This window comes from Eurytemora carolleeae, unplaced genomic scaffold (genome assembly GCF_000591075.1).
Source record: "Eurytemora carolleeae unplaced genomic scaffold, Eaff_2.0 scaffold251, whole genome shotgun sequence".
NCBI lineage: Eukaryota > Metazoa > Arthropoda > Copepoda > Calanoida > Temoridae > Eurytemora > Eurytemora carolleeae.
Window position 1 is genome coordinate 91,230 of NW_019396288.1, and position 15,891 is coordinate 107,120.

The 15,891-nt window shown below is 32.0% G+C and overlaps 1 protein-coding gene across 1 annotated transcript in view; it reads left to right on the forward strand.

Moving 5' to 3' along the window:
- Window positions 1-7,024: 7,024 nt before the first annotated feature.
- LOC111700206 (calcium-activated potassium channel slowpoke-like) overlaps window positions 7,025-15,891 on the forward strand; it is a 56,113-nt gene continuing 47,246 nt past the window's right edge. The window contains 9 exon segments of the mRNA XM_023471065.1: window positions 7,025-7,200; window positions 7,601-7,697; window positions 8,860-8,964; window positions 10,140-10,154; window positions 11,702-11,770; window positions 13,594-13,695; window positions 15,039-15,100; window positions 15,156-15,252; window positions 15,730-15,841. Coding sequence (XP_023326833.1) covers window positions 7,623-7,697; window positions 8,860-8,964; window positions 10,140-10,154; window positions 11,702-11,770; window positions 13,594-13,695; window positions 15,039-15,100; window positions 15,156-15,252; window positions 15,730-15,841 — 637 coding nt within the window. The 5' untranslated portion in view covers window positions 7,025-7,200; window positions 7,601-7,622.

Genomic DNA, 15,891 nt, shown 5'->3' on the forward strand with positions numbered 1-15,891 from the left:
AAATAAAAATAGAAAATATTGACAATATATTTAAACACTTTCCTTCAGATAAACCTTACATAATTCTGTTTTCGTGTACTAAAGTATTATGTCGTTAAATAGAATACATACACAATATGTTTCAGGAAAAGTGTTGAAAAACATTATAAAAGTGCAGATATGGATAAGGGAAAAATTATAAGAAAGCAAAAGGCGTTAAAACTATTGAAAGGCTGTTTTTAGGTTCGCTTTTAGACATTTAGGGGGTTTAACGTTTAAAGTGCTTCACAAAATATGATTGAAAAAATGCATTTTCGATAAGTTTCTTGTGAGCCTCTTTAAAGTCTAAATCTTTAAATTTTTTCTAATGATGTGTTAGTTAACGGGCAATTCTTTAATAGAAATACGATCCTTCCTTATTAACAGACCCCACCGGGCCCAGCTAAAGTTAAAAATCAGGTACAGGGTGTCCCACGAAACATGACAGTTTGTGAAGAGTTTAAAATGCCTTCTTCCATATACTGTATTAATAATATAGACTTTTTGCAGTTCACTTAGCTTAAAAAATCTTTTACTCAAATATATTTTATTTTGAAATCAATTTTACTATAATATGGCTTGCATGAAATTTTTTATATTATTTTCTTGGGGTTCAAACAACTTAACAAACAATGGAAGAAGACATTTTAAACTTTTCACCAACTTTCATGTTTCGTGGGACACCCTGTACATACAAGACACTTTAAGGATTCACCGACAAAGGGTCAAACGACCCAGGGTCAAACGACACAGGGTCAAACGACACAGGGTCAAACGACAAAGGGTCAAAAACGCGACAAAGGGTCAAACGATACAGGGTCAAACGACAAAGAGTCAAAAAATGCAACAAAAGGGCAAATTTTTTTTTATTTTGACGGTTAGTATTTTTTTATTATTATTTAAGGTTAGGTTAGGTACATTCTGGCCCGAGCGCAGCGGCTAGGACAGGCTAGGGGGCCGAGCGCTATGGCCACATGGTCAATTATATCCATTTATTTATTATTATTTAGGGTTAGGTTATGTTAAGACACGCACTTTTGACCCTTTGTCGTTTGACCCTGTGTCGTTTGACCCTGTGTCGTTTGACCCTGTGTCGTTTGACCCTGTGTCGTTTGACCCTTTGTCGTTTGACCCTGGGTCGTTTGACCCTTTGTCGGTGAATCACTTTAAGGATGTATTTAAAATCCCATCATCTTCCAATTCAGGCCTGCTCTCTTGGTATATGTTCTACATTTTAAAATGTAGATATCTAAATTTCAAGGGGGGTGCACGTCCCACTTTACAAGCCCCAGGGTGAAGCAAGCCCCCCCCCCCCGGTATACGCCCTTGATAGTAATAACAGTATCTGCATTTTGGTGAATCTTCTTGAAGATCCAATATGAAGCAGTTTTAATTACCTAATATTTCATATGAACTGTCTAAAGTTACTTTATATATTGCAATCTGCACAACAATTCAAAAATCACGCAAAAATCTATCAGCATTTTGCCAATTACTTCTTTATGAAAAAATCTAGAAACAAGTGTTCAGTAGTTCTAAAATGTCCATGTCTATCTATAGAAAAAGTATAAAAGAGTAAGTAATTATAAACCAAAGACCAAAGAGTTTGCGACACTTCAAAGTTAACACAGTCTTGAAAATTGATGCACAAATTTAAATATTAATAAGAAAAAATATCTACATGTTCCATGTTTTTTAAATATTAAGCCAATATATCCATCTATCAATCTAAAAATTTAAGTGGGGTGGGGTGGAGAGTGTGCGACACCAGTTCTCGTTAGATCACTGAAGTTAAGCACACTTGTCCACAGCTAGTAACTGGATTGGTGTCCAGACTGGTGTTCACGGGTTCGATTCCCGTACTCCACACAAACCTGTGGTTTCAAAAACATCTGAAGCCGACATCTGGTTCAAGCAGTTATGACCACCTGACGGATGTAGGAGGACAGAGGGGCGGCTGTCAACAACTCTCGCAGCGAAAGGGTGCGGGCTTTCTGCTCAACAAGAAAGAAGCTTCAAGTGGGATTGATCCAAGTGAATGACGATGAAGAGAGGAATGGTGGACAAGCAGGGAGAGTCTATGGTTGCCAGCTATAGGTACCTGGGGGTATCCAATCCGGGCTTACAGATGTTAGGGAGCAATCAGTACGGCACCTGGGCCTCATTCCAGTATATCAGAAGGATTCCTGCACTCTATATTCTCAGGCCTAAGAAGAATCTTAGGCAGCTGGAATCTTGTCAACCCTCTTCTCAGAATGAATGAAGCGTGGATGGATGAATGTGCTGCCAGATTACAACCCCTGGTAGATCAATATAAAAACCCAGACAACCCCAAACTTTCGCAATAGAAAAAATTACGAGATTTGATCGTAACAACCCGATCATGTCATGGGGACAAAAAAATCTCCTTTAAAAAAAAAAAAATCTAAAAATTGCTCGCAGGCAAGGAAAGAGTTGAAACGTTTTACCATAGAAATGAGGCGCAAAGCGTTCTTGGAAATTAATTATATTCATTATCAATATTTTCTGATAAAGGGTGTCCAACGAAACATGACAGTTGGTGAAAATTTGTCCATGTCTTCTTCCATATACTGTACTAGATATCAAAGACTTCTTGCAGTTTATTTAGTTTTAAAAAATCTTATATCAATTGTATTTTACTTCAAAATCAATTATCTTACAACATGACTGCAATATATATATCTTTATTATTATTGTTTGGCATCAAACCACTTAGCAAATCATGGAAGAAGACATTTTAAACTATTCACCAACTGTCATGTTTCGTGGGACACCCTGTACCTTCTTGAGATATGTAAGTTGAGCTGAGAGCGCAGTATTGTTGAGAAATTTTCTATGATTCATTTAAGATCTACAAAACGTTTTTACTGTGTACAGTTGTTCAGCAAGAGTGCAAATTTGATCATTAAAACTCTCCTGGATTGTCCATTTAGGAAGATTAATTTTGAAATTGGACTTTTATAATTATTTAATAACGATGACGAAAAATGTATTAAAGTTTATACAGTAAACTAATGACACGGATAGGAAAAAATGTATTGGGAGATTTCTTCAAATATCGTCTTATCAGATTGAAACGTTTCAGGAAAACGATGACAGCGCCATAAAAATCCATAATCAGGGAATAGGACAAAGGGAAGGGCAATAGCGCTGGTCTGGCATGAAAAAGCCAGTCGCACTGCTTTGCAGACAAGTTCGGTATTATACACGCACACTCTGTTGGTACAGACACACAACATGACTACAGTCAAGGAAATTGCAGAACAATGTCGTCAATTATAATTAAGCTTGAATAACGAGTAGTATATTGTAAACTAAAATCAAATTATATTCTTTGCATGAAAATGCTTATAGTGTTGACTTAAATATGTGATAATATTTTACATGCATATTAAACTTATGTTTAAGTAAACAATTAACAATAAACAAATGTACTCTCCTAGACTGTAAAAATACTGAGATTCTTATGTACCGTATATACCTAAAGTACACGCCTTTGGTTCAGTATTCCTTTCACACACTCTTTTGGTACAGACACACAACATTACGTTTCCGCCCCCTGTCCATAATAAATTATAATTATAGCTTATTTTCAATAATAAGAGTTTTTTTTTCTCCACCTGTTTATTTACAGGCCATATTGTTTTACTGTATTATTATTGTTCCATTTTTCGTCGTCGTTATTATTTAAAAAAAAATTTAAATTAAAGCCTCCAGAATCGACAATCCAGTAGGATTTTAAAAATCGAATTTGCGCTCTTGTTGAACTTTTTTACACCGTAAAAACGTCATAGCTCTCAAATGAATATTTCCATGTCTAGCATTTAACAAAACTTTATAAAGTTTACCAGCTTTTGTTAAATCTGATTTAATTATAATTATCTGGTTTGATGATTATTACCTCTGCACACTGTACAATATCTGAACAATCCTTTTCAGTTGAAAATTTTGTTTATGTTTTAGTAGTTTGATAAAAAGTGTTTTATTTTAAGTATTGCGTATGTACCAGTACTTACATATGTACATTGTACGAAGGTATACACGATGTACACTGTGGCACACAGTTCCGTGGATTTTTTGTGTCTCCTGTTTGCAGAGATACCTAGCTCCGCTGCAGCCAGAGGCCAGCACAGCAGCTGCTGCTGCCTCCGGCCTCAGTACTCTCCCGGAGGCTGTTGGACCAGATATGTAGCATCAGTCTCCCTACAGGCCTCGAAACCGAGGGTAGAGATTATAGTGACACTTCAGTTCTTCTGTTTGAAAGTCATATGATCAATTATCTAGTTAATGTCGTGTACATGATCAAACCTTGATTCTGTACACTGTACAGTGTACACTGAACATATAGTGGTGTTCAGCTGGATATTTCAAGGATATATGTACAGTGTACACATTCTTCATTCTTGCCCACCTGCATATCAGATTCTATGGCTAGGGTAGATAGCAATTAACAAATATTTAAACAAAATATAACATTTTTAAAACTTGACTTTTGTACGTCTGTCTATGACTTAACTTTATAAGAGTATGAACATACTTTTAGTATATTTTTATGATCTTGAATGCATTATGATCTTAATGAAAAACAGTTTACACATTTTTTATACTTTTTTAATCGACTTCGGGATCAAAACGTAAATTTTGTAGCATTTCAAGATTTTCGGAAATTAATAAACGTGAAATATAAAACATTTTTTAACTGATTTTACATTTGTTCTTTTTGTTCCGAAAAACAGAATTTGTTCCATGAGGAACTCAAACATTTTTGTATTTCAAGTGTCTCAGGAAACATATACATATACATATACATATACATATACATATACATATACATATACATATACATATACATATACATATACATAGACATATACATATACATATACATATACATATACATATACATATACATATACATATACATAAACATATACATATACATATACATTTACATATACATATACATATACATATACATAAACATATACATATACATATACATATACATATACATATACATATACATATACATATACATATACATATACATATACATATACATATACATATACATATACATACACATATACATATACATATATATATACATATACATATACATATACACGATACCCATGCATTTCTTTCTGAAATGTGTATATTGCGTATATTGTGTATATTTCTTTCTGAAATACCCTACTAAATACTTGTAAACATATCAGCCTAGTTTGTTTATATGTTTGTTTATATGTTTGTTTATATGCATAATCAATAATCACCGAAACGAACAAACTAATTGGGCAAAAATTATTTGTTTAGCAGTGCAGGGGGTGATATGGTCCTAAAATGTTTGTGATTTGATTTTTTAGAAATTGCGAAACACCCTGCATAAATTATAAATGCATGAAATACTGTTCCTAGAAGTAAAATGTTTTAACAATTCTTGTGTTCATAAGGTACGCGGATATAATTTTATCAAAATTAAAATTTTATTAATATTAATATTAATATTTGATTAAAATTGGTATTTTATTCTTTTAAAAACTTAACTACTACAGTACCAGCACTTGCCGAATAAATCAGTTTTTATATTCTAGAATGCAATTTAAAGAACTGCTAAAAACGCAATTTAAGCTAAATCCTCAGTTAGAAAATTAGAAAATTAACTTAGGTATCAGGGCTTAGAAAAACTTTAAAATGTACTATGTATGCACGTATCTATTTAAAAGTGGTGTTTATCTATATGTATTGTATGATTGTATCTATGTAATAAACGTCTGTATGTATTGTATGTATTGTATGTCTGTATGTAGAGCTGAGAAACCTGGGATTTGCCCCTAGGTTAGTTTGAATTAACATATCACTTAGTAGTGAAGAAACCCTCAAACCCTTAATACACCACAATACATCCTTTCTACATTTTTTGTCAAAATACTTATATTTGTTTTACGCAATGTCAAAACATTAAAAACTCAAAATATGATAAATATTTGATGATATGAGAAATTGAGAGACAATAAACCCTTCGTTTTAAAATCTATGAATTATGAATATCTATTCATTAAAAATGTGAATATCCATTAAAACCCATTTTGTTTAAAATCAATGACTTATGGATATCTTTTCATTAAAAAAGTGAATATACATTGAAACCTTTTTGCTTAAAAATTAGTGAATTATAGATATATATTTATTAAAAACATGAATATCCATTGGAACCCCTTTAGTTTTAAAATTAATGACTTATGGATCTCTATTCATTAAAAAAGTGAATATCCATTGAAACCCTTTTGCTTAAAAATTAGTGAATTATATATGTATATTTATTAATAACATGAATATCCATTGGAACCCCTTTTTGTTTTAAAATTAATGACTTTTGGATATCTATTCATGAAAAAGTGAATATTCATTGAATCCCTTTGAAGTAAAATCATTGAATTATGGATATATATTCATTTAAAAAGTATGAATATTTATTGGAAATATTTGTTTTAAAATAAAATTATGGATATCTATTCATTAAAAAAAGTAAATATCCATAGTAATGGGCCAATCCGAACAAATCATAATTTTAAGATAAATAAGACTTTGAACGTAGCAAATAAATTATTTAATTAATACACATTAGATTAGTCATTTTCAAAATTTACTATTGATGAAAATTCACATTCTACCCTGGTCTCCTATCCTTTCTCCAGTTTCAACTCTAATTCTAATTTTATTGTTGTGAGGATTGTGAGCCTAGCTTCCAGGAAATATTAGAAGTTGGACCGTTTGGGAATTTCTAGTTTTCTACTCCGGGGAGGGGGGGGGGCTACAATATACACCTTAACCCTTTCTAGTTTTCTACTCCCGGGAGGGGGTAGGGGTATATACCATTAACCCATTGAAACAATATATAATAAAGTTCTCCTTCCCTCCACTTGATTTCTGCACGGACGATTAGCATCTTCTCGACAAATATTCACAACTTCAATTTAAAACTAAATAATGATTTTTTCCTCAGATTGTATAATGGAGACTAAGATGTAAATTAATGATGTTGGCTCCGTTCCAGAACGGCTAAGACACCTCCGTTCAAGAACGATTATTTCTTTGATTGAGAACCGAAGAAGTAGGAATTAGAACTAGCTGAAGAACAATGCTTCCTCATACAAGGTAAATACCAAAAATATCAATTGCATGGACTAGTTAAAGTTTCATGAAATACAGGGTGTCTCACGTTGGTAAATAGTTTAGAATTCTTATTCCATAATTTATTAAGTTGTTTGACACCCAAGAGAATAATGAAAAATACTATATGACAGTCATAGCATAGTAAAATTGATTTTAGAGTAAAATACTTTTGAGTTACAGACTTTTTTTTTACAAAATAAACTGCAAAAAGTGCTTAATATCTGTATAGCAAATGGAAGAAAACATTCAAAACTATTCACCAGCTGTTATGAAACGTGGGAGACCCTGTACTTTGTTGAGTGGTAATTTAATTTGTTAAAAGACTTTAGAACAAATACGACAAAAGAGGAAATAAAGAATTAATGGGTGAATGAATGTATAGAATGAAGGAGTAAGGAGGAAGGATGAAGGGAGGGTTGGGACTAGAAACTTCTGCTATCTCTGGTATACCAATAACGCCAGACGAAGAATGTTTGCGGGTAAGCTTTTTTATAAACTTAATTCTTTAATTTCCTAATGTTGATTTTTCCTAGACAAAACTAATTCTGACTTTTCCCCACGTGAAAAAAATACTGACCTCTGGCAACAAACTCCAATTTTCAAATCCCTGAAACTGATTGATAGATAAACCTTCTAAAACTTTGACTTTTTGATCATGCCAAATACATAGTTTTAAAAAACCTAAGGTTTAGAAGATATAAGACAACAAGTTAGAGTTTGTGGGATGTGTTCAGTTTCGTTGAATTTTTTTCGTGTTCTCGAGTTTGCAAAATTTCTAAAAAAATATTAAATAAAAAGTTAATACAAAACTCCTGAGACCTGTGAGAAATATTTAAATTTGTTGACAAATATTCATTTTCATATTTGAGTCAGCCTTTTATAAGTTAGTTAAAAAAGATACAAATAAGGGATAGAATGGATATCTGTATAGTCTTAATTTCATTCGACTTAAGATTGGCATGTCCGAAACACAACGGTGCCCTTATAACTTTTTTTCTGATCATGGATGAAGAAGATATCCTTATTTTTTTAGTAAAGAATTGATTATTATGGTTTCGGTTTCCTCTGTAAAAGTGACTTTGAGATTTATGCAGCAGAGGCAATACAAGGGGCACCGTTGTAAAACAGATATGCGACATCTCTAGTACATGTCAGGCCACTTGACTTCAGTTCCCTTAAAGACATATAAAAATGTGGAAAATATAAATTTGGAATTTGTAGATATTGCTGAAATATTTAGGATGAAAAGATTAAAATATTCGATGAAAAATATCGGATGAAAAAAGATCAATGCCGGCCGAGTAAAATATAAAAAAGAGAAATTCCAACAATTTAAAAGTTGTTCAAGGGGGGGGGTGCTCGCGAGTTAGCAAAACCGCGTTTAACAGTAATGAACTACTTCCTTTTGTTAAGATTGGAGGTTGAGATTGAAAATAGATAAAGAAATTCATATTATATACCTTACGTTGAAATTTTAGGTTGAAATTTATCAAAAATTAAATTAAATTATTGAAAATACAATCATCCTTTTTAGTTTTCCAAATGTATAATTTTCTCTAAAAAAACTTTATCATAAAAATCCGCAAAAATCATTAGATTTGGTTTGGTTTTCAGCAAATACAATATCGTGCTTTATTTCAGGAAAGAAAATGGTGGTGCTTCCTACTATCATCAATATTTACCTTTCTCATGGGTATACTCTCTGTACTGCTGCAGAGGGGGATTGCACATTTATTTTGTAGAAAGGTAAATTTATATTTTATATTGTATATTAAGAAATCTAAAGTGATGATTGCATGCAAAATATAAAGTTTCAGTTTAAACCAATCTAATTAATGTCAAAGTTTTTACTAAAAAAATTATTTTGAGAATTAGTTTTTGCATAATAAATCTATATAATCTATATAATAAAGCTTTTCGTTCATAGAGTTTTTTTCCAACTGATGATTGGGTTAGACCCATGAAACATTTTGTCTTGGAAGAAATATATAGTTAAACATCTAAAATGTATATTTAAACTGAAAAAAGTTTAAAATACTATATATATATATATATATATATATAGATTTAGAAGAACTACTTCTCCCTACCTTTAACTGGTGTCCAAATAAGTCTAAGTAGTTCAACTACTTCTGGACGTTCATTAGATCTGAACCTGACCATCTTTTTAATTATTTTGACATTATTTTATTGGTTTCTCTCTGAATTTGTTTTTTTTACACCTTTGCATTCGTTTCTTCAACAGTTAAGCATAAGAAAATCACATGTAGTTACTAGCATGAGTCATATACACTGTATTTCCACCAGCCAAAATCGGACTTCCTCATAATTGGCTCTGATTTGAAAAGGCAGTTTATTTTTGATTTATATCTCTATAAGAAAGCTTAGCGTATGCTAACATTTAGTACACAATATACTGCATGAAGTATGATGGTTAACATTATTATAAAAGGAAGGAACGGTTCTAAGGTAGTAGGGTCATGTGTGCAGTACGTTCCTGACTATAGACTTAAAAAGGAACTGGTAGTAAAAGCAAAGATTGAGTGGAATAACAAAGCATGGTTGTATACAAAACTATGTTTACATTTAAATGATACAAACGGTTAGTGTTCGACCAACTAAAATTGATCTAAATAATAGGACATTCGCCTGCAGCGAATCAGATATAAAATGTCTTTTTAAATCTGAGATACTGATGAGGAAGTCAGGTTTCGGTTGGTGGAAATACAGTGTATTTTCATAAACACTTCAAAGACGTTGTTTATACTTTTAGATTAAAAAATATATCAATGAAAAAGAGCTATTTTCTAGTGTCTTTAATAAAGGGATTCTAGGCGGGCAGGGGGGATTTATATCTTATTATTAAGTATTTATTCATGAAAAAAGATTTTACGCTTTGCTAATCATCAAAATATTTTTAGTATTCTGGTTTACAGGTATACTATGCTAGATTTTATCGTTAATTTTTCATTTTGTTAAATGCGAGTTCAAAGTTATTTTTTAACGTGAAGTCTAAAAGTGTAAAAAAAATTACATATCACTTTTAGCAAGGCACAGAATTCTAAGTAGTATATTTAGAATAAATTCAGAGGTCTTAGTAATAATTCTTTACATTTTAAGGAAAAAGAAGTTTATAATAATTTTTTAATCATAATTTTTCAGTTAAAGTTTTATAAATTCTTTATTTTTTTATTTTCTAAAGAAACAAGCCCTTCATGGGCATTATTAAATTATAATTTTTGAGAGAGAATTCATTTCGGAAAATAGTTAATGAATGTTTACATTTTTCATCTTCATTGAATTTTATTTTTAATTTTTTCCATATCCATTATATTAAATTTACTCTGTATCTACCCTTTATCCATTATATCTACATATATTTACTCTTTATCTACTCCACATTGTATATCTAATATTTACTCTGTATCTACTATATATCCACTATATTTACATATATTTACTCTGTATCTACTATATATCTACTATATTTACATATATTTACTATGTATCTACTCTACATCCTCTATATCTACATATATTTACTCTGTATCTACTATATATTCACCATATTTACATATATTTACTTTGTATCTACTATATATCCACTATATTTGCATATATTTAATCTGTATCTACTCTATATCCACTATATTTACATATTTTTATTCTGTATATACTCTATATCCACTATATTTACATATATTTACTCCGCATCTACTCTATATCCACTATATTTACATATATTTATTCTGAATCTACTCTATATCCACTATATTTACATATATTTACTCTGTATCTACTCTATATCCACCATATTTACATATATTTACTCTGTATCTACTCTATATCCACTATATTTACATATATTTACTCTGTACCCACTCTATATCCACCATATTTACATATATTTACTCTGTAGCTACTATATATCCACTATATTTACATATATTTACTCTGTATCTGCTATAAATCCACTATATTTACATATATTTACTCTGTATCTACTCTATATTCACTTTATTTACATATATTTACTCTGCATCTACTCTATATCCACTATATTTACATATATTTACTCCGCATCTACTCTATATCCACTATATTTACATATATTTACTCTGTACCTACTATACACCACACCATCATTCATATATCATGTATCATATCAATTTTATTTACAATGTGTCCTACATCATATTTGACAGTGGATAAATCTTAATTTAAATTTTAAAAGAAAAATATTTTTATTTTAACTAGCTAAATTTTAAATAATTTTCTGCCTAAAACATAAAACCTGCCAAATATATTATGTTGTGCCATGAAAAGCTACGCTAATCCACGTTTTTAGCACACCATATAAATATATAAGCTATGTATATTGTCTACCTTTAACTAACTGTATACACTTTAACTACTTTATCTATTAAAGCTACTAAATCTACTAAATCTACTATATCTACTAAATCTACTCTATATACTAAAGGTTGAAGATGAGTATAGTCAAGCAGAGATTAGAAGACAGCAGGAAGAGGCGAAGAAATTACGACTTCAGGTAAGAAAAATTTACCCTAGGGTTCACACAGACAACCTTTTCCCCTCTTCAGGGACCTTGTACTACTGTACAGTACCCTGGGGTTCACACAGACAACCTGTTGTCCTCTTCAGGGACCCTGTAAACTGTACAGTACCCTGGGGTTCACACAGACAACCTGTTGTCCTCTTCAGGGACTCTGTAAACTGTACAGTACCCTGGGGGGTCACACAGACAACCTGTTGTCCTCTTCAGGGACTCTGTAAACTGTACAGTACCCTGGGGTTCACACAGACAACCTTTTGTCCTCTTCAGGGACCCTGCAAACCCTGCAGTACCCCCTGGGCGCACCAGACAACCTTTTGTCCTCTTCTTGGGCCCTGTAAACTGTACAGTACCCTGGGCCCACACAGACAACCCAAATTTGTCCTCTTCTGGGGCCCTGTAAACTGTAGAGTACCCTGGGCCCACACAGAGGACATCCAGTCCCCTTCAGGGATCCTGTACTACTGTACAGTACTCTTGCCCGCACAGAGGACCTCCAGTCCCCTTGAGGAACCCTGTTCCATTGTACAGTACCCTGGGCTCCGTCCTCCAGTCCCCTTCAGGGTACAATTTACAGTACCCTTGGACCCACAAAGAAAACCTTCAGTCCCCTACAAGGACCCTGTACACTGTACAGTACTCTGGGCCCACACAGAGGACCTCTAGTCCCCATTAGGAACCCTGTACTTCTGTACAGTACCCTGGGGCCCGGCAAGCAAAACATAATCTTTTACTTCCAAAGAAATAAAACTTTTTAAGTAGCTCTTCACAACTTTAACTTGCCATGATACTTTTTGCAGGGAACTGTTGTCAATCGAATGTGGCACATTTCAAATAAATGGTCTCTAGAAATTACTTTGCAGACATTTTAAATTTATTTTTAGCCGATGAAGCTTAAACAATCTGTCTTTGTGACAGATATCCTTAAGAGTAAAGTTTCTTCAAGGTCCTTGTTAAAGAATTAGAACTCTTTTTGCTTATTTCTTCCACAATCAGTTACAGTTTGGTTCTTTTTATATAAGAAATGTTCTTTATTATACTCAGAGAGAGGGAAAGCCACTGCAATAAAAAGTTGGAGCCGGATAATCGAGGAATTATAATATATTTATATTTTCTCATTCATAAACTTATCCTACATAAAACATAGTATTCATATGCGACATATTTTTCTTAAAAAGAAAATGCAAACACTTCCTTCAGCTTGTTTGACCTAAAAATGATACCCCAGCTCAAAATTCCGGGATAATACAGCGCGGCGCTTCGTTCATATATANTAATTATGACATGTAAAAGTTTATGTTTTGAAAAAAAGTAAGAGTACAATTGTAATCTATAATAAAGCTCTTCGTTCATATATATGTTTGCTATTGCTGGCCAAACGGCTGGATCCAATTTTTAAAGAAACCAGTGGGTACCCCAACGCGAAATATTTTCTTCAATTTTTTTTTAATTACCCGGGCGACGCCGGGCACTTCAGCTAGTTTATTTTATATTTATTATCCATCCTTCAATTTTTTAAAATTTTTTGGGTCGAATTTTTGATGGTTTCAAAAAGTATTTTTAAATTCTACATGATTGTTTGCTAGTGTACTCTATAAAGTTAAAGGGGGGGGGGATTTCAAAAATAAAGTCACTTCATGTAATTTTAACGACAGGGTTTCATTTTAGGAATAAAACAAGCTCCACAGAAGTGCTTACATAATGCAAGTACAATGTATGTAGAAAATGCTAAAATCAAATGATATATTATTTGTGCACCTGTTTTAAAATATATTTCCTTAACTTAATTATTTCTCTAGGGACAGAACCCGGACGGGCAAACTGATGGAGATTTTATGTCTGAAGCTAAGGACTGGGCTGGAGAACTTATTTCCGGACAAACTGGTACCGGCAGAATACTGGTAAATACATGTTCATTGCTCAACTCAAATACGCACAAATCTATCAAGGTTTTGCTAAAGAAAATACGCAAAAATTCATTGTTAAATCTTTTAAACTGAAACTAGAAAAGACCTTTTGAGCTTTGATGTTTTTATCCAAAGCTATCAAAACGTGTGATTAAGCCCAAAAAAAACACGGCCTGGCAACATTTGAAAGTCTGCCCAGTTTCAATTAAAAGCTAACGCATACTATTTTTAACTGTGAAACCTTTTATCTTAGACAAAAAGGCCATGCATTTTATGTTATCTATCTTAATACTTTGCATTTCTGTCTGTCTGTTTGTCTGTTTGTATCTTATAAACGTCAAAACGGAACCGATCGGGCCCTCGGGGAAGGTTATTTTAAGAGAAATATAAATACCCTTTTTTATATTCAGTACAAGATCATAAGAATCCTTTAAAACAAGCTCGTTGTATCTATACCTGTATACATATACATATATATATACATATACATATACATATACATATACCTATATGTATATGCCTAGGTCTATGAAAAGTGTAAGTAAGTTGGTAGATATATAGGTAAAGGACTGGCGACACTTTGATGAATAACTTTCAGAGTTGTCTATATTTCATTTACAAGATTCAATAAATCTTTTGAATGGTTTGACCTGTATTAAAACTTTATTAGATTCCAATATTCAATATGTAGTGCATTGCATGTCAGTATGCACTTTGCTTCAATTCAAAGAATATAATGTTCTCTGACCTTTAATCTCAACAGCTGTTCATCTCCACTGAAAGCACGCTTATGAAAATATATGATTTTCTTGTAAAAAAGGGTAAATTTTACAACCTTGTGGGCTGTGTTACATAACGGTGTCTCAATTAATGAGGAAATTAAGTTACGACATTTTGGACTTTTCAAAATGTGGTCTACTGTCTTCACATATTAAACAATTTTGATTATGCTTAATTTTAGTAATTGGTCTAAATTCTAGGTTTATTGGAAAGTGAGCAAACACTAAAAATCTAGGTTTATTTCAAGTACCGGGCCGACTTAAATTCTAGGTTTATTGGAAAGTGAGCAAATACTAAAAATCTAGGTTTATTTCAAGTACCGGGCCGACTTAAATTCTAGGTTTATTGGAAAGTGAGCAAATACTAAAAATCTAGGTTTATTTCAAGTACCGGGCCGACTTAAATTCTAGGTTTATTGGAAAGTGAGCAAATACTAAAAATCTAGGTTTATTTCAAGTACCGGGCCGACTTAAATTCTAGGTTTATTGGAAAGTGAGCAAATACTAAAAATCTAGGTTTATTTCAAGTACCGGGCCGACTTAAATTTACTTTTTAAGGTTTGTTTGGTTTTCATTCTCTCCATTTCTTCTCTAGTGATCTACTTCATTGATGCCTCCAGGTAAACAAAACATAAATTATTTAAATTATTTGTTTATTATTTGTTTTGTATTTAGTGAGGGTGTTGAACAATGTATACCTTGGGCTAAGAATACTACACAGCAAATAGATCTAGCCTTTAATATATTCTTCATGGTCTACTTTTTCATTAGGGTAAGTTTTTATTAGGGTAAGTTTTAATAGGGTAAGTTTTTATTTAAAATAAAAGGTACCAGCAACGTAATTTCAGCTGGTCCTCCAATAAGGCAAAGATTACAAGGATTAAAGCATTTTCCTTCTTTTGAGTATTCGCCAAGAAAATTCTAATTAACAGTTCGCTATAAAGCGGTTCATAGCCAAAATTTTGAATAATGTAATATAAACCAAAGAACATTTTTAACATTTTTACGGAGCCACCTGAAGGTTTTAATGATTTATATTCTATATATTTGTATTTATCAATAATTAATATCTAATGAAAAATAATTATTTAGAAATACAAATGAAAACCTCGACCTGACTTTCTTTTTTAAAAGATCGCTAAAATCTATTCCAAAACTCAAGTTTTCGACATTTTTTATAAAAATGCAGGGATCAGTGTTTACATCATGAAATCTAGCAAAATGTAAAAATAAAAATATATTTGTTTAGTTTATTGCTGCGTCAGATAAACTATGGTTTATGCTTGAGTTATACAGTTTTGTTGACTACTTCACCATCCCACCGTCCTTCGTATCCATCTACCTGGACCGTACATGGATTGGTAAACTTTACATTAATTATCTACCTGGACCGTACATGGATTGGTAAACT